Raw genomic sequence first — 18,238 nt, 5'->3', positions numbered from 1 at the left:
CAGAACCTACTGCACAGACTAAAAAACAAAATAGTGAAAATGTCATAAAACCAGTGCAAAGATAAAGAGACGCACGAAGCAGCCAATTAAACTTCAGCTTTCTGTTTGTAGTGGTCCTGATAGGCTGCTTTGAAAAACTGCTCCATTTGGCACTTTCACACCAGTTTTAATAACTCTTCCCCTACAAATAGAAGTCCTGTAGCCGGCACTTACATGTATATAACTTTGATTGCAGCGTCTAAAGGGCTCATACATGTGTCCTGGCTGCCCGTAGCAACTGGGACCCACTGGGTTAAACCCGTTCTCTGCTGGTGAGAACGGTTTAACCCCGGTAAACGGCACCAGGGCGTACAGGTACGCCCTGAGTCATTAAGGATCGGGGATGTCAGGCGTATGCATATGCCCTGCGTGCCCAAGAGGTTAAAATAACAAAACAGCAGTTACTCACATCTCCGATACCGAACTGATCCCCCCCCTTCAGGCTCCGGTCAGCTCCTTGGTCTCCCTTTTGAAGTAGACATCATGGTACTGTGTCAGGCAAACAGTGGCCTCAGTGGTAATGTGCCGTACTCTGGGCTTCACTGCTAAGTGATGGGTGCCATTGTGCCCAGATACAGCACATGACCTCTGAAGCTGCTGGTTTCCCCCTCAACAACTGGAGGCACCCTGGTTGGTCATAGGCCTATGTTTCCCAACCAGGGAGCCTCCAGCTGTTGCAAAACTACAATTCCCAGCATGCTCGGACAGCCGTTGGCCTTCATGACCCAGTCCGTTTTTTTAAATCTGACATGTGTCTCTTCTAAGGAGATCTCCAGTCCTGAAAAACGTATCCCCTATCCTAAGGATAGGGGATAAGTTTCAGATTGCGGGGGGTCCGACCACTGGGGCCCCCCGCGATCCTGTATGGGGCCCCGGCTCGCTGGCCAGAGAGTGCATGTTGACCACAGCACGAAGCGGCGGCCGGCACGCCCCCTCAATACAGCGCTATGGCAGAGCCGGAGATTGCCGAAGGCAGCGCTCCGACTCTGCCATACAGTTGTATTGAGGGGGCGTGTCAGCCGCTGCTTCATGCTGTGGTCGACATGCCCCCTTCCCGCGGGCTGCTGGGGCCCTGTACGGGAGATTGCGGGGGGTCCCAGCAGTCGGACCCCCGATAATCTGTAATTTATCCCCTATACTTATTTTTTGGGACCAGTTGATTTAAAAAAAAAAAAAGTAAAAATTTTTTTTTTTCCACCAACATAAGGGGGTCAATTGACTTCCGTTCTCATGATCAGTGTGGGTCCCAGCTGTTGGACCCCCACTAATCAGCTAGTTATTCCCCCTGTGGGTAGGGTATAACATTTAATTCACATATGGCCGCCACTGTCCTAAAGCATTATATTTGTCACTTTCTGTTAAACTGTATTTTGTTTTATGTTTTTGCATTTTTAGAAGAAGGCAAATGGCGCACCAAATGGATTCTATGCAGAGATTGACTGGGAGCGATATGTAAGTTGACCGCCAGTGAGTTGTATCATCATCCATACTGTTCCATATAGGGCTTTGATAACTTCACATGGGTGGCGCATGCAATAAACATGCAAAAAAGTAGAAGCCAAAGTATCATTGCGTGTGATCACATGATTAAAATGTATATGTTATCCTTAATGGACTGATAGCATCGGTTAAAAAACACTATAGTTTATTATTTGTCTTTGGGTTGTCAGGGCATGCAGAGAGCTATAGTTTTGCAACAGCTGGAGAGACAATGGCTAAAGAACAATGGTAAGTGGAAAAAGTCTAAAAACTGAACATGTATCAAAATTTATTTTTCAGACTTGTCCAGAGTTGGATGAGGAGGGCTACAGCATCAGACCTGATATGGAACCTGGCTATATCCTTTTGTTGCATGTTCTCCGTAGCTTAAATCTTTAAGCATTTCTTGCTGCCTCAGTATCTACAGCTGTGTTTCCCAAGCAAGGTGTCTTCAGCTGTTGCTGGGAGTAGCTGGGAGTTGTAGTTTTGCAAGGGCTGGAGGCAACCTGCTCAGGAAGCACTGATCTAAAGGCCCTAGTGCACTGGCCGATGCAGCCCAGATAACGTGCACCAATCTAGTGCTCGATAGCTGACCATATACAATGCTTAATCAATCGTTCAGCATGGTTAGTGAGGGGGAGCTCAGGAAATGCTCCTTCCTGAGCTCAGTGCTTGCCTTGGACACGCCCCTTCCTGAGCTCAGTGCTTGCCTTGGACTCGCCCCTTCTTGAGCTCAATGCTTGCCTTGAACATGTGCCTTCCTGAGCTCAGTTCTTGGCTTGGACATGCCCCTTCCTGAGCTCAGTGCTTGCCTTGGACACGCCCCTTCCTGAGCCCAGTGCTTGCCTTGGACACGCCCCTTCCTGAGCTCAGTGCTTGCCTCAGACACGCCCCTTCCTGAGCTCAGTGCTTGCCTCAGACTGGTCCCTTTCTGAGCTCAGTACTTGCCTCAAACACACCCCTTACTGAGCTCAGTGCTTGCCTTGGACACACCCCTTTCTGATCAGTGGATGTCAATATAGGTGAACAGCAGAACAGAGGGATTTGTGAGCCAAATACCGAAGCTAAACACATTAAAAAAATGTAAAGAATCTGCCTGATCTAGTGAGTAACATATAGAATCATTATTGTTTTATGTGATATGAGGGGTACGCTTTAAAGGGGTTCTCCGGTGCTTAGACATCTTATCCCCTATCCAAAGGATAGGGGATAAGATGCCTGATCGCGGGAGTCCAGCTGCTGGGGACCCCCGTGATCTTGCACGTGTCACCCCATTTGTAATCAGTCCCTGGAACGTGTTCGCTCCGAGTCTGATTACTGTTGATCACCGGGCCGGCGGCATGTGACGTCACGACTCCACCCCCGTGTGACCTCACGTGCCGCCCCTCAATGCAAGTCTGTCGGAGGGGGCGTGACAGCTATCACGCCCCTCCTGTAGGCTTGCATTGAGGGGCAGAGCGTGACGTCACACGGGGGCGGAGGTGTGACGTCACACGCCGTCGGCCCTGTGGTCGCCTGTAATCAGACCCGGAGCGAACACGCTCCGGGGACTGATTACAAATGGGGTGACACGTACAAGATCACGGGGGTCCCCAGCAGCTGGACTCCCGCGATCAGGCATCTTATCCCCTATCCTTTGGATAGGGGATAAGATGTCTAAGCACCGCAGTACCCCTTTAAGGGGTTAATTTTCTGTCTAGGAAGTGTACAGTAATGTGTTGTAGCTGTCAGGGGTTTGTCTGTTGACAAGCTTGTTGACTGTTCCCAATAACAACCAGCAGATATTTTTGCAGTTTTTTCTGGGATGGGCATGTTGTATATTTTGGTGAATTTAGTGTCATCCTAATGTATACGATCTTTAACTGTGATTCACCTACCAAAGGAAAACACTTCTATTCATCCAGTGAGTCTGAGGAAGAACAAGAGTCTCGCAAGAAGTTCAATATCAGGATAAAGCCTTTACAGGCCAAGGACAGCCTGAAGAGCGCCGCCACTGTGGACGAGCTGAAAGCCTCTATAGGAAACATTGCACTGTCCCCGTCCCCTGTGGTGAGTCTCTGAACCCGATGTCTTTTGACAATTATTAATAAATATGCAAATACCCAGCATTAGCTGGATCGCCATCCTGTGAAAAAACTGAAAAGGTTTATTGCTTTCTTTCGGTGCCACCGAAGGTCAGTGTTTCAATACCAGTGTGCCTCCAGCCGTTGCAAAACTACAACTTCCAGCATCTTGTGAGCAGCTGGAGGCACACTGGTTGAGAATCTTTTCCTTAGGTAATATGCATTCATGTAGGTTTATTTTTGTGTTTACAGTGTTTTGTAGGATATAAGGTTGGTGCTGCTAAATATAATGTTGTCTTCAGAGCTTTTTTTTTATATTCGGGTATTTATTACAGACTTGATATGCCATTTAAGGGAGTTCAGTAGCAGCTGTCACCAGGTTTGGCATTAAGAAAGTACATATGTATCTATAGGTACAATGGTCCTTAAAGGGGTACTCTGCTGCTCAGTGTTTGGAACAGTGTGTGCGGCCCAGCCAATCAGGGAGGGGCCGCGAGGTTCTGTAGTAAACTGTGCATGCACTTACGAACTTGCAGTAAACTTTACTACACCGGTATTTGTTGGAATCTAATTTTTTGTTTACTTATAGTAGCTTCTTTAAGGTTGCAGTTCACATGGCCGTCTAGACCCATCCCGTTCTTCTCCCGTCAAAAATAAATAGGGACTTTAAAAAAAAAAACGGAAAATAACGGAAGCAAACGGATATTATCCCTTTCAATCTGTTATGAACCGTTATTGTTCATTTATTAAACCAAAAAAAAGTAAAAAGTGCTCAGAAGTAAAAACGGATCAAAAAAACGGATCTGAAAGGATTAAGATTTTTTTTTATAGAAGTAATTTACAAATCTGTTTAACTTTCTGGAGCCAGTTGATATATAAAAAAAGTTTTTTCCTGGAATACCCCTTTAATATTTTATCTCCCTCTTTCTCATTCTTGCACGCTGGTGTCCTGGTGCTGCGTTTCTGCACTCTTGCTAGAAGAAAGATGAATCCTCGTGCCCACGCACAGACCCTGACACCCACATGTCACAGCTGTGTCACTGTCTGTGCCCTTCAAGACTGGCACACGTCATTGGTGATGGCTGACAGTGTTCGGCACAGTTGCTGCTGTATACTTGTGAATTACATCATGATTGTATGTATATACTGTATAAGAAAAACAGCATCTGGGATTCTCCCAGAGAATTAGTATTGTATGGAAATCGAGACAATCATCAATCAGTAAGGTATAAAATAATCAGACAACAAAAACTAAATAAACCCCCAATGCCACCCGCCTCCCCTCCCAGAGCAGTTATAACTGGAAAAATGAGAGCAAGCCCTCCGTCACCGTACCTCACTCAAAGGCAGCGCCATTTACCAATCCGCAGAATCCTAAATTGGTGTAAGAGATAGTGTATATTGCGATCCCGGCACCAAGAGTACAAAGTCTCCCCAGCCTTCATACGACGAGCAACAGCAAAATGATGCTGGAGTCGGCCCAAGGAACCCGCTATGCTTCGCAGTAAATACCAAGTAGTATCTCGAAACGGGGACACAAAGCTGGAGATTTATATTTTTTTCATTGCCGAGCAAATTGATACTAAATTGATACTAAGACTTAAATAACTAATCAATAAATTCAATAATAATCTGTGAAGATTTAAAGGAGTACTCCGGCCCCAAGACATCTTATCCCCTATCCAAAGGATAGGGGATAAGATGTCTGATCACGGGGGTCCCTGCTACCATGCAGCCACCCACCTGTAAACACTGCAGGAAGTGCTGGAGGCTCTGTGTTATGCCCTTCCAACCACGGGGACGGAGTATCGTAACGTCCCGACTCCACCCCCATGTGCCGTCACGCCCCACCCCCTCAATGCAAGTCTATGGGAGGGGGCGTGACCCTTTAAGACTACTACCCTACTGCTGCCGTATCACACCCATATGTGGAGCATAATGTATCGGATGCTCCCCATTACCATATTCCTAAATGTGTTCTAGTATTTGGATCACAGATTGAGTGTATAACTATGTAGCTTAAAGGGGTACTCCACTGCTCAGCATTTGTAACAAACTGTTCTGAACGCTGGAGTCGGCGCTGGGAGCTTGTGACGTCATAGCCCCGCCCCCTCTTGACATCACACCCTTACCCCTCAATGCAAGTCTATGGGAGGGGGCATGACGACTGTCATGCCCCCTCCCATAGACTTGCATTGAGGGGCGGGGCCATGACATCATGAGCTGTCGGCGCCTGCGTTCGGAACAGTTTTTTTTCCAAATGCTGAGCAGCGGAGTACCCCTTTAATACTGTGGTCTTTCACCTAGCGGCCTATTTATTTTGAATCGGTGCTTTTTTTTCTCTCCCCTGATGACACCATAGCACAATGGTTGAAACGCGTTGGGAGTTAGAAGTTGTTTAATAGCAGCTGTTAATAAATCCACACAACTGTGGTAACTGCGGATAATAATTGTTCTTAACCATTATTTTGATTTTGGTGTTGGTATATTTGAGCACGATATTTAGTTTGGCATGGTGTGGCTTTTACATTCATTAGAATAAAAGTTATGTTTTATGGCATCTCCCCTCCCTATTAATTGTTAGATTGATTTGTTGAACATCCCTTTAAGACCCCAAAGGTCCAGACCAGCCATTCCCCCCCTGGTATAGCTTCTCAATGAACACGCTGTGCGACAGTCTGGCTCGCTGTTCCGCTCCGTGAATGGACGTGTATGTATGGCTGCAATTTTCATTCCCTGTAATAAAAATACTTATGTCCCTTTTGTTATATGCTCCAAGTTTCTATGGCAACTGCCTTGACAAATGCGGTTACTATAGTTACGTCAAAGCTGTCATTTAGTAGAGGGTCACTCTGCTATAGAGGTTGTTGGGAGGGGAGGTCTATAGGGAGACGCAAATGGAAGGTAATTGCCATTCATAGTAAAATACGGGGTCACTATTGTTCGCTCCTCCTTGTCTCGTCTGTTCTAATTTATCGTTTATTCCTGGTCATAATATAAGCAATGAGAGGCTTATGAGACTTCGCTTTAGTTGGCGAGATTTTGCTGTACAAAGTAAAGGAGAACGTCGCATCCCTGCAGAGTAAAAAAAAAATGTCTGTGCTCTAGAAAGGTCTCAATGGAAAACCTAATTGCGTCTTTTGCGTGTGGCTGTAATGCAGCAATTTTCCTATTGATCACATGTTGGTCCACAAAAAAAGCTGCATAACATCTGAATGACCAAATAATTCTGATTTTATTAATTTTGGGCTCATGGTGGTCTCATGGCCTTTCAAGCTGAAAAAGCACTCCAAACATGCGAAAATAAGGCACTATGCAAGCACAATAATTAATATGCCACTTTACATGTACGGTGCTTGGTCGTAAACAGGGTAATGAAATGTGACCTGAGCAGGCTTTTTAAACTGCACCATGTAAATGGAATTTCTTAAATTCCACTCCCTACAGTGTAACATCACCTGACTATAGCTTTAACCCCTTAAAGGGGTACTCCGTTGCTCAGCGTTTGGAACAAAATGTTCTGAACGTTTAGAGCCTGCGCCGGGAGCTCGTGACGTCAGAGCTTATTAGATAATTTATTAGATATACAGGTGAAACTCGAAAAATTAGAATATCGTGCAAAAGTTAAAGGGGTAGTCCAGTGGTGAAAAACTTATCCCCTATCCTAAGGATAGGGGATAAGTTTGAGATCGCGGGGGGGCCGACCGCTGGGGCCCCCTGCGATCTCTCCGTACGGGCCCCCGGCTCTCCAGCCACATAGCGGGTGTTGACCCCAGCACGAAGCGGCGGCCGACACTCCCCCTCAATACATCTCTATGGCAGAGCCGGAGATTGCCGAAGGCAGCGCTTCAGCTCTGCCATAGAGTTGTATTGAGGGGGCGTGTCGGCCGCCTCTTCGTGCGGAGGTCGACACGCCCCCTTCCCGCGGGCTGTCGCGGCTCCGTACAGGAGATCGCAGGGGGCCCCAGCGGTCTGACCCCCTGCGATCTCAAACTTATCCCCTATCCTTAGGATAGGGGATAAGTTGTTCACCACTGAGTCACCACTGGACTACTCCTTTTAATTTATTTCAGTAATGCAACTCGTCTGGAGAAGGAAGCATGAAGTGCTCCAAAATCTCCTGGTAGACGGATGTGTTGACCCTGGACTTAAAGGGGTACTCCGGTGGAAAACTTTATTTTAATTTTTAAATCAACTGGTGCCAGAAAGTTAAACAGATCTGTAAATGACTTCTGTTTAAAAAAAAAAATCTTAATCCTTCCAGTACTTATTAGCGGCTCTACTTATTAGCGGCTGAGTAAATGCTTTTCTTTTTGGATTTCTCTTCTGTCATGACCACAGTGCTCTCTGTGCTGACCTCTGCTGTCCATTTTAGGAACTGTCCAGAGCAGGAGAAAATCCCCATAGCAAACATATGCTTCTCTGGACAGTTCCTAAAATGGACAGCAGAGGTCAGCAGAGAGCAATGTGGTCGTGACAAAAGAGAAATCCAAGAAGAAAAGCATTTCCTTTGTAGTATACAGCCCCTAAAATGTACTGGAAGGATTAAGATTTTTTTAACAGAAGTCATTTACAAATCTCTTTAACTTTCTGGCTCCAGTTGATTTAAAAAAAGAAAAAAAGGTTTCCACTGGAGTACCCCTTTAATGAAGCACAGTGACCAACAGCAGCAGATGACATGGCTCCTCCAAATGATATCGTATATTGGGGATTTGGGGTTTTCAAGAGCTGTAACCACAATCATCACAATTATGACAAATCACGGCTTGCACTATCTTGCTTTGCATATAATGAATCTCTCCCATATATTAGTTTCACATTTTTAAGTTGCTTTACTGAAAGAAATGAACTTCTGTACGATATTCTAATTGTTTGAGTTTCATATGTATTTATTCGATAAGCCAGGTTGTATTTTTTTCTGTAAGCCAGGTTGGACCTGGAATACATATGCAACTTTTAATTGGAGATGCAACTTTTTTTCTTCATAAATAGCGCCTATCGCATTTGATAAATACATGACCACTGCGAAGTAAAAAAAAAAAATAATAATTACTACGTGAGCAGATTTCAGAAACGTGCTTTGGCATACGCAAAGATCTAAAAGTCGCAGCATGTATAGAAAAGTCGCACGTGTGGAAGTAGGTGCGACTTTTTTGCGCCAAAAAAAATCTACGGAGCTTGACAAATCTCCTTCATAATGAAAAAAGTCCTCAGTTACCAAATGTGTTTAATAAGCCAGAAAAACCACACCAAGAAAATGATCAAACAATGGTTGCCACAGTAAAAAAAGATCAGCAATAATGAATACGAAGGATGCCCGGACACAATATGATACAAAAGCTGTTACCCAGCTTCACATCCCAACATGTTTTCCCCTATTTCACTTATGTGGTTTATCAGGGAACAAAAACAATGTTGCCCCGTGATCAACCCCATGATTGAAATAGAGGGAAACTCATTGGGCTCTTAAGCTAGATAACAGGAATTTTTTTTTTGCAAATGGGGTTGGCATCGGGTATATGTATTGTGTCTGGGCATCCTTGGTGTTCATTATTGCTTAATTGTTGTGGCACCCATTTGTTTAATTATATATTATATTTATTAGATTTTTTTTTATATTGTAACAATGTAAATGTTATAGATAGATCTTTTATTTATTCATCATTGCACTGTTTGTCTTCAGTGTGTGTGTGTATATATTTATTTATATATAAATAAATATATATATATATATATATATATATATATTTATATGGCACAATTTTCAGCATACTACACATAAGTTCTTGTAGCCGTAAAACTGTACAAATTTCACAAGAAAAGTTGTTATACCCCATTGAATGTTATGTTATAGACGTACTCTATTGCTTTTTGCACAAGGCTCTGTATAGTATATACATGCTGACTCCACAATGTTGTTGTTCTTACTATGTTAACATTAGGCACCCGTGCCCAGAAGTCCGGGCCGCACGGTAACTTCTTATCTTACATCAAAGCTTTTCATTGAGTCGATGTTAGAAAAGGAAGCGTGTGTTGTCTTATTATAGAGGAAGCCATTCTAATGGATTATAGGATTTTCTAGTCCTCGAACATCTTGTCTCCTCTTAACGACACTCGATAGATATCACTGAACTGTCTGACTCCCCAGATGGCAAATGTTTGCATTTCCTGGGTGCGGCCATATTGGAGACACACTCCTGTATGGTTTGTAAAGACAAGGGTGTATGGTCAAGCTGTCGGTGGTACGCTGAAGCTGTCCTGTGTCATTAAAGCAGTATTTCTCAGTCTGTATGCCTCCAGCTGTGACAAAACTACAATTCCCAGCGGATGTCCGGGCATGCTGGGATTGTAGTTTTGTCACAGCTGGAGGCACACTGGTTGGTAAGCACTGCTTTAAAGAGGTATTTGGGGTCTAATATTGATGGCCTATTGTTAAGGGATATTCTAGCCTTAAAGGATAAATCTCACGTTTAAAAACATATCCCCCCCCCCCCCCCCCGCGATCTCCTGTATGGAGCCCCTGTACTGTAGCATAGGAGCACGTCATGACCTCCGCCCGAAGCGGAGGCCGCCACGCCCCTCCATATAGTTCTATAGAAGAGCCGTTCAGCAATCTTAGGCTCTCCTATAGAGCTTTATGGATGGGGGGGTGGCAGCCTCCGCTTCGAGCGAGGGTCGTGACGCGCTCCTGTAGGTCTGGTCCCCCACAGCTCCTTTTAGGGTCCATCTGGTCCTCCAAGTCATCTTTCTGCCTCTGAGACCAGCACGTAGTGCAGGACCTGCCTGCTCAGCCAATCACTGGCTAAGACAAGACACCGCCCCAACCCCACCCCAGCAGTGCATGATTTTTGAAAAAAGCTTGAATACCCCCTTAATATATAAGGCATACATCAAATCATCTGACTCCAAGCGCCACTACGATCAGCTGATCAAAGGGACTGCATTACAGCCTCTACAGTACTGACTGGCAACAGTGTCTGATGCTACTCATAGCTTATTTATGGAGCTACCCATATACGCTACGAGATACACTCTGCACCTGGTTAAAGGAAATCTGTCATCAGTGTCACCTGCACTAACCTATCAGTACAGAAAGGTAGTGCAGGTGACCCTGATCACAACCATACTTACCTGTTGCCATTCCGTGGTTTTCCTGCAATCTTCCGTTCCAGGGCCTACTTGGGGCATGGGCGGTGTTTCGAGGCATCACCGCTGCTGTTCTCTACTCTGTCCCGCTGCCAGCAAACAGCAGCGGTGATGTCATGAAGCTCCACCCATTCTCCAAGTTCGTCCCAGAACGGAAGGTATGGTGAAACAACCAGAGCACCGAACAGGACCAGATAGGTCATCAATATTTAATTCCCCAAAAACCCCTTTAAAGGGGTACTCCATTGGAAATCAACTGGTGCCAGAAAGTTAAACAGATTTGTAAATCACTTCTATTAAAAAATCTCAATCCTTCCAGTATTAGCTGCTGAATACTACAGAGGAAATCATGAGCACAGTGCTCTCTGCTGACATCTTTGTCCATTTTAGGAACTGTCCAGAGCAGCATTTGTTTGCTATGGGGATTTTCTCCTACTCTGGACAGTTCTTAAGATGGACAGAGATGTCAGCAGAGAGCACTGTGCTCGTGATGTCAGCAGAGAGCTCTGTGTTCCAAAAAGAAAATAATTTCCTCTGTAGTATTCAGCAGCCAATAAGTACTGGAAGTATTAAGATTTTTTAAATAGAAGTCATTTACAAATCTTTTAAACTTTCTGGGACCAGTTGATTTAAAAAAAAAAGGTTTTCCACCGGAGTACCCCTTTAAATCCCTGGTATTCTAGTGATAACGAGATGACTCTGCTTACTCTGTCCCAGGCTACACAGAAAAGCCAACAAGAAAACTACAGGAAATGTCAGCCTTTTTTCTATTTACCTCAGTAGTCTGTTCAAAAACTGAAAAATAATAGAAAACTACATTGTTTTATGAGGACACATTACTTTTAGATGGGCACTGTCAGATACAAAAACTTTTGATATGTTGTAAAGCGTGTATAACCAATAGGTTTTGCAATTGCTTTCATTAGAAAATTTTCACTATTTAATTCTGAAAAAGCCAGTCAAACAACTGCCCCCCCCCCCCCCCCCCTGCCTGCTTGGACACATACTAGTCCTGCTGTGTCCATGCGTCATCACCTATGTCATGGACACACTTCCTTGATTGACAGCTGTGAGCGCAGGGAAAATCCTCCCACTGTCATCTTGTGTCCCGCTACTGTCAGTGAGGACAAGCTGGGAGTTGTAGTTTTGCTAATGCTAGGGGAGATGTGAGCAGACAGTATACTGAGGGAGGGGGCGGAGACCTGCATAGTGAGGCCACGCCCCCTCCCTTTGAGAGGAATTCAGACTAGTGAGCTGAATTAAAAGTAATAAAAAAAAAATAAAGGCGCTAGACACATCAAAATTAGATGTACATGGTCAGGATTAGGTACTGAGTGATATATTTAAAAAAAAGTTTTTTTGTTGGATCTGACGGGTACACTTTAAAGTGTCACATACATTGTATTTACATAGAAGCTGTTTTATTGATTGTCAACATAACCTAATACCTTTTATATATGTCATATAGATTTGGTCTTGTCTGCAAGTGAGGTCCTTCATTAACACTGTATATCTAACGTTGTGTGCTTGTTCTTTTATTTTAATATGCTTCATTTTGTAGAGGAAATGTCCGGTAAGCAGAAACTATTCATTTTTCTCTTCATTATTTTTAGCTGTTTGAATCTAAGTGTAGCTTCGTTTTGTCCACGATTTGCACCTTTAGCACTGATTTGAGAATTTTTTTCACGCTTATAATGTCACGTGGGGAGAAAACACTTAAAGGAACACTCCGGGGACAGAACTGATGCTGTGTCTAGTGCGGGGCCAAGAGGGCAGAGCAAGACACCCCCTAAAATTTTTATATATATATATATATATATATATATATATATATATATATATATATATATTTTATTTTATTTTTTAAATGGGGGGAAAAACCAAAAACAATATATATATATATATATATATATATATATATATATATATATATATATATATATATATACGGTGTGTGTGTGTATATATATATATATATATATATATATATATATATATATATATAATTTTTTTTTCATTAATATATATATATATATATATATATATATTGATCAAAAAGTGCGCTAAGAGCCTCCATTTTTTGACCAAGAGTGCTGTTGCAACTTTCTTTTATATGTGTGTGTGTGTGTGTGTGTATATATATATATATATATATATATATATATATATATAATATTTATGTATATATATTATAAATGAAAAAATATATATAAATTATTTTTTATACATTATATATATATATATATATATATATATATATGAAAAATCTAAAAAAAAAAAAAAAGTATATATATATATTAGTGAATTGTTTTTAATAAATAATATATAGAGCAAGACACCTATGTCATGCTCATGCCCTGCACTATACAGGACACATGGCAGTGTTACCCAACCAGCTATTGCAAAACTACAACTCCCAACAAGCCCGGACAGCCAACGCTGGGAGTTGTACTTTTGCAACAGCTGGAGGCACACCGGTTGGGAATCACTGACACAGAGCATCAATTTTGCCTGGAGTGCTCTTTTTAATTTGTGCACAACACATCCATGGGATACTTGTGGTGTTCTGCCAGGAATGATGAGTGAGAATCTTAATTAGAGGTGGCATGAGCCAAAAGCCCCCTAAAAATGTTATATATATATATATTTTAATGGGGGTAAAAAATGTGTGTGTGTGTGTGTGTATATATATATATATATATATATATATATATATATATATATATATATATATATATTAATGAAAAAAATTATATTTATATATATATATATATATATATATATCTATCTGAAAAAATATATATAAATATTTTTTTATTCATTATATATACGAAAAATCTAAAAAAAAATGTATATATATTTTATTATTGAAAAAAAAAATATATATATATATATTTTTATTTATTTGTGTGTTTGTTTTTCCATTTGGCATAATGCTATAGGCATCAATCTATGTACTTATGGTGGAGGGGTGTAGGATTGTTCTTGCAGAGCATGCCTTATAATCAGTCTTCAGAAGTTTGGTGTTTGCTTCTAGTATAACAGAAGAGGCTGAGTAAATCTCAGGACAGAGGAGATACAGAAGTAAGAATCTTTGGCAGGAAAAAAGGGACAATGCCACAGATACGTCACCTGCAAAAATAAAAAAAATAAAGGACCCAGGGTGATCACCCTAGCGGAAGCATTACTACTCAATTGGCATTGTAGCGTAATTTGACTAAAGGTGTATTCCAGCGTTAAAAACGTATCCACTAAATAAGCGTTTGATCGCAGGGGGTCCCAGCAGTCAGACCCTGTGTAATCTCCAAAATGGCACCCAAATCTCCCGGTGTACGGACGCACAGGGTCAACATGCCCTTTCCATGCATTCTGTATTATAGTGTTGAAGATACACAGGCGCTGTACTTGTGTTCTTCCGGTGCTCCAATAAAGAATGCATGGCGGGGGGGGGGGGGGTCATGTTGACCCCATGCTCCCTAAACATGGAGATTTGGGTGCTAATCTGGAGATTTCTGGGGATCCCATTGGTCGCACCCCCTGGAATCAAACCCTTATCCTATAGCCAATTTGTAATACCACACAGGTGTGACATTGTTTTTGGAAGAAAGTAGCTATGTTTAGTGTGTTAAACCATTGAACATTACAGAAGTCATTGGATACATCCCCTAGATATGTGTATCCACACACTGGTAAGTCACGGTCTTCTGAGAGCTGGGTTATGTATCTAAGACTGGGTTCACATTCAGTTTTTACCAATACAGGACCGTATACGGCTGGGGGAGCTAAAACCGGGCGCTCCCGTATCCCAGCCGTATGTAATGTATTTCAATGAACCGACCGGATTAGAACGCGGACTCTGGTCGGCTCATTTTTGCCCCGTATTTGGTTTTCCTACCGGACCTAAAACCGTGGTTTCCCACGGTTTTAGGTCCGGTGGGAAAACCCCTTATGGGGCAAAAATGAGCCGACTGGAGTCCGCGTTCTATTCCGGTCGGCTCATTGAAATACATTACATACGGCTGGGATACGGGAGCGCCCGGTTTTAGCTCCCCCAGCCGTATACAGTCCCGTATTGGTAAAAACTGAATGTGAACCCAGTCTAAGCTGGATTGGAACGCCACATATTCAATATAAGGAATTGCTGAATATTATCATTTATGTCTGTGTTTCCCAACCAGCGTTCCTTTAGCTGTTGCAAAACTACAACGCCCAGCATGCCCGGACACTGCAGTTTCACACATGGAATACCCTATAAAGAAGTATAGATCCAACATACCAGTGTTTTCCAACCAGTGTGCCTCAAGCTGTTGCAAAACTACAACTCCCAGCATGCCCGGTCAACTACGACTCCCAGCATGCTGGGAGTTGTAGTTTTCCAACAGCTGAAGACACCCTGGTTGGGAAACACTGATGTGCGTATATGCAGTATTAGTCAGGTGATGCAAAAGACATCTATCTATAAACCACCCCCCACTAAAAGTGGGACATTTAAAGTTTCCAGAACATCAAACAATTGGATTTAGAGAACTGTATGTATTGTTTTTTATAAATTGTGTTACCATATTTTTTGTTAAAAAAAAAAAATCAGTTCATTGTATAATCTGATTATTTTTGTCCCATGTTATACATTGTTGTCATTTTTATGATTGAAGTATTAGCGGCACAGGTCAGCAGTGGTGGGGCAGACAGCCGTCACATTACAGCATCAAAACTGCATAGTAAATACGTGCATCTGCCTGCATTATTGCCATGGTTCACCTCTGCTGCACCATCACTGCCTCTTGTGAACGCGCTTTTATTTTAGGACCCTGTTAATTTCTTCCTGATTTGTAATATTAAATCAAACCTCGCTTTTAACCTTTTTTTTCTCTCGTATCTGTTATGATTTCTATTTGATTCTGTGCTTGCTTCATTAAAGAGCAGTTTTACCGAACCATGTAAATTCGCATTGCACAATATGGTGCCATTAATGACCCTTATTAGGTGCTGCTTTGAACGGACAGGCTAAAGAAGTTGCCAGTTCTATTGACCATTTCTTAGCATCTATAGGATTTGCCCCATAGAAAAGTATGGAAAGAGTAAATATTCGAATTCAACTCTTTAAAGAGGTATTCCGGCATCAGGTAAAAAAAATAAAAACGCTAAAAAGCACATAGCATTTCTTACCTCCCCCATTTCAGAATCTACCAAAAACCCATTTGTTTGGGGGGGTTGGTCTTAGTCCTGTACTTCCTGGTTTTACTTCCTGGTTGATCAGTGGCTTAGTATTACATTTCCCAGAATGCAGTGATTTCCCCCAGCTCTTCATCATAGTCCTCCCACCCTGCATCCTCCCCTCCCACAGCACTCCTGCCAGTTTCCCACCCAGAACTTTTGCAGAACATTTAATTTCATAGCAGACTGTTGTCCAATCAGTGAGGTTGCAGCACCTGCTGTAATCATTCCCTGTCTGCTCCTCTGCCTGTTGTATTGTTCAGCACAAGGCAGCTTGCAGTAACCCCACCTCATTCATTACTAAATGTCCCAATAAAGATATATAGGACAGGCAGAAGGTGATGTAGGCAGTATGGGTTGGTCAGTGGTAATGACTTCACTTAGGGGGCAGTGCTTGAGCTCAGAGACAAGATACAGCCACGCCTCTTGTGACAGCAGATAATGATGCGTTGTCTTGGAGAGAGGGAGAATCCCTCGGCTGCTGAGACAACACCACACTGACAATGAGAGGAGAACATAACTTTCTATCATCGGAGAGGAAGGAGCTTAAATGGGCACTGTCATTAAAAAAATGTTTGCTCTAGCACTCCTTATGGAAAATAAAACAATCTTTCCAATGTACTTTGTTTAAAAAAAAAAATGAAGTTTTCTTTGTGTTTAAAAAAGCTGCCACTAGGTGTCTCCCTATTTGTCCAGAGCACATTTCCCCCCATCTCTTGCACAGAATTTGGACTTCTGCTGGCCTGGCAGAAGTCCAAAATCAGGAAATGCTGAGGGTGTGTGTGTGCAGCCTTCGCCAATCATAGCTCATCTCACACTGAACTGCTCTGGGCTGTGTGTAGCAGAGGGAGGGAGGAAGTTCTCCCCTGTATGGCTTCAGATGATGTCACGCTGAGCAGAAAATACAGAGCAATATCAAGGTAGAAAACGAAAAAAATTATATAAATAAAGGCCGGGGGTGGTTTATCATGATGGGGTAGTGAACTGGAGGATTATAAAATATAACAAGATCATGAGAGGTTCTCTTTAAAGCTGCTGAGACAACACCATACTGACCATTAGAGGACTACACATCGCCCTGTCAGAGGTGAATCACGTGAAAGCATGCTAAAGCCAACAGAATTTGTGATAACAATATATTAGAAAGTTAAACATCTTGGGATCATGGTCTTATTTAAGTGCAATTTTATGAAACCGGAATACCCCTTTATTGGTATGATATAATGTCCTGACAGGTGCTGAACCAGTGCAGTTTTTATTTCTTTTGGCTCATCTGTAACACTTTTTTAATTTAATCATACAGTTTGGTGGAATTGCTCTTTACAACATATAAATGTGCATTTAAAAATAAAAATTGGAGAAGTTAATTATCCCCATCACCAGTGCTTGCTTGTGATCAAACCTACAAGGAGCGACTCTCCAGAGCGGATTGTGTCATGTTTAAAGCATTAATGTTTAGTTTTTGTTTTTCCTGCCATTTGTTCTACTTAGGAGCCAAAAACTGTTTTCTTTTTAATCCTTGCAGTTGTGTTATTGTGTTATTTCTCCTGGTTAAAACAATTAAAAAAAAAAGTCTGAAAAAGCACCCTGCACCTATTAAATAGCCAGCAAACTAAGGATAACTTAAAGGGGTACTCTGCCCCTAGACATCTTATCTCCTATCCAAAGGATAGGGATAAGATTTCTAATCACGGGGGTCCAGCAGCTGGGACCCCCCAGTGATCTCTGGCCCGACACCCTGGCGTTCTGAACATTTATGTTCAGGATACCGGCAGTGCTGGGCCTTGGGCGGCCGTGGTCGGCACGCCTCCTCCATTCATGTCTATGGGAGGGGGGGGGGGGGCATGATGGCTATGGTCGCTTGTAATCCTGGGGTCCAGACCCCCTGCGATCAGACATCTTATCCCCGATCCTTTGGATCGGGGATAATAAGTCTAGGGGTGGAGTACCCCTTTAAATCTCCTTAAAATGAGGCAGATAGGACTTGTTATCCAGAAGCCACCACTTGATCATCATGGTTCCTGAGGGTCCTCCTTAGGTCTACACTAGCTCACTTAGGGTGGTATTGCCAAGCTGTGGCTCTCATGCTGTGGCAAGACTACAATTCCCAGCATTCCCAGACAGCCGAAGGCTGTCCAGGCATGCTAGGAGTTGTAGTTTTGCAACAGCTGGCGAGTCACAGGTTTGGGGAACACTGACTTAAAGGGTGACAAGAACTTTTTTATAACAGAACTAAGAGGTCCATCTGGTGACAGCCCCACCTTTGGACATCATATCCAGTCTACGATCTTCTATGT

General features: G+C 42.7%; 1 protein-coding gene across 8 annotated transcripts in view; it reads left to right on the top strand.

Annotated features, from left to right (window-relative positions):
* Positions 1-18,238, top strand: part of SGIP1 (SH3GL interacting endocytic adaptor 1) — a 103,584-nt gene that overhangs the window by 29,086 nt on the left and 56,260 nt on the right. For all 8 annotated transcript variants that reach the window (XM_056532817.1, XM_056532815.1, XM_056532818.1 and 5 more), the window contains exons 4-6: positions 1,435-1,491; positions 1,819-1,876; positions 3,392-3,567. In XM_056532817.1, the coding sequence (XP_056388792.1) occupies positions 1,435-1,491; positions 1,819-1,876; positions 3,392-3,567 (291 nt within the window). The remainder of the gene's footprint in view (positions 1-1,434; positions 1,492-1,818; positions 1,877-3,391; positions 3,568-18,238) is intronic.

This window comes from Hyla sarda, chromosome 7 (genome assembly GCF_029499605.1).
Source record: "Hyla sarda isolate aHylSar1 chromosome 7, aHylSar1.hap1, whole genome shotgun sequence".
In the NCBI taxonomy this organism is placed as follows: Eukaryota; Metazoa; Chordata; class Amphibia; order Anura; family Hylidae; genus Hyla; species Hyla sarda.
Note: the sequence above shows the minus strand (reverse complement) of the source record. Positions and strands in the feature narration are given on the sequence as shown.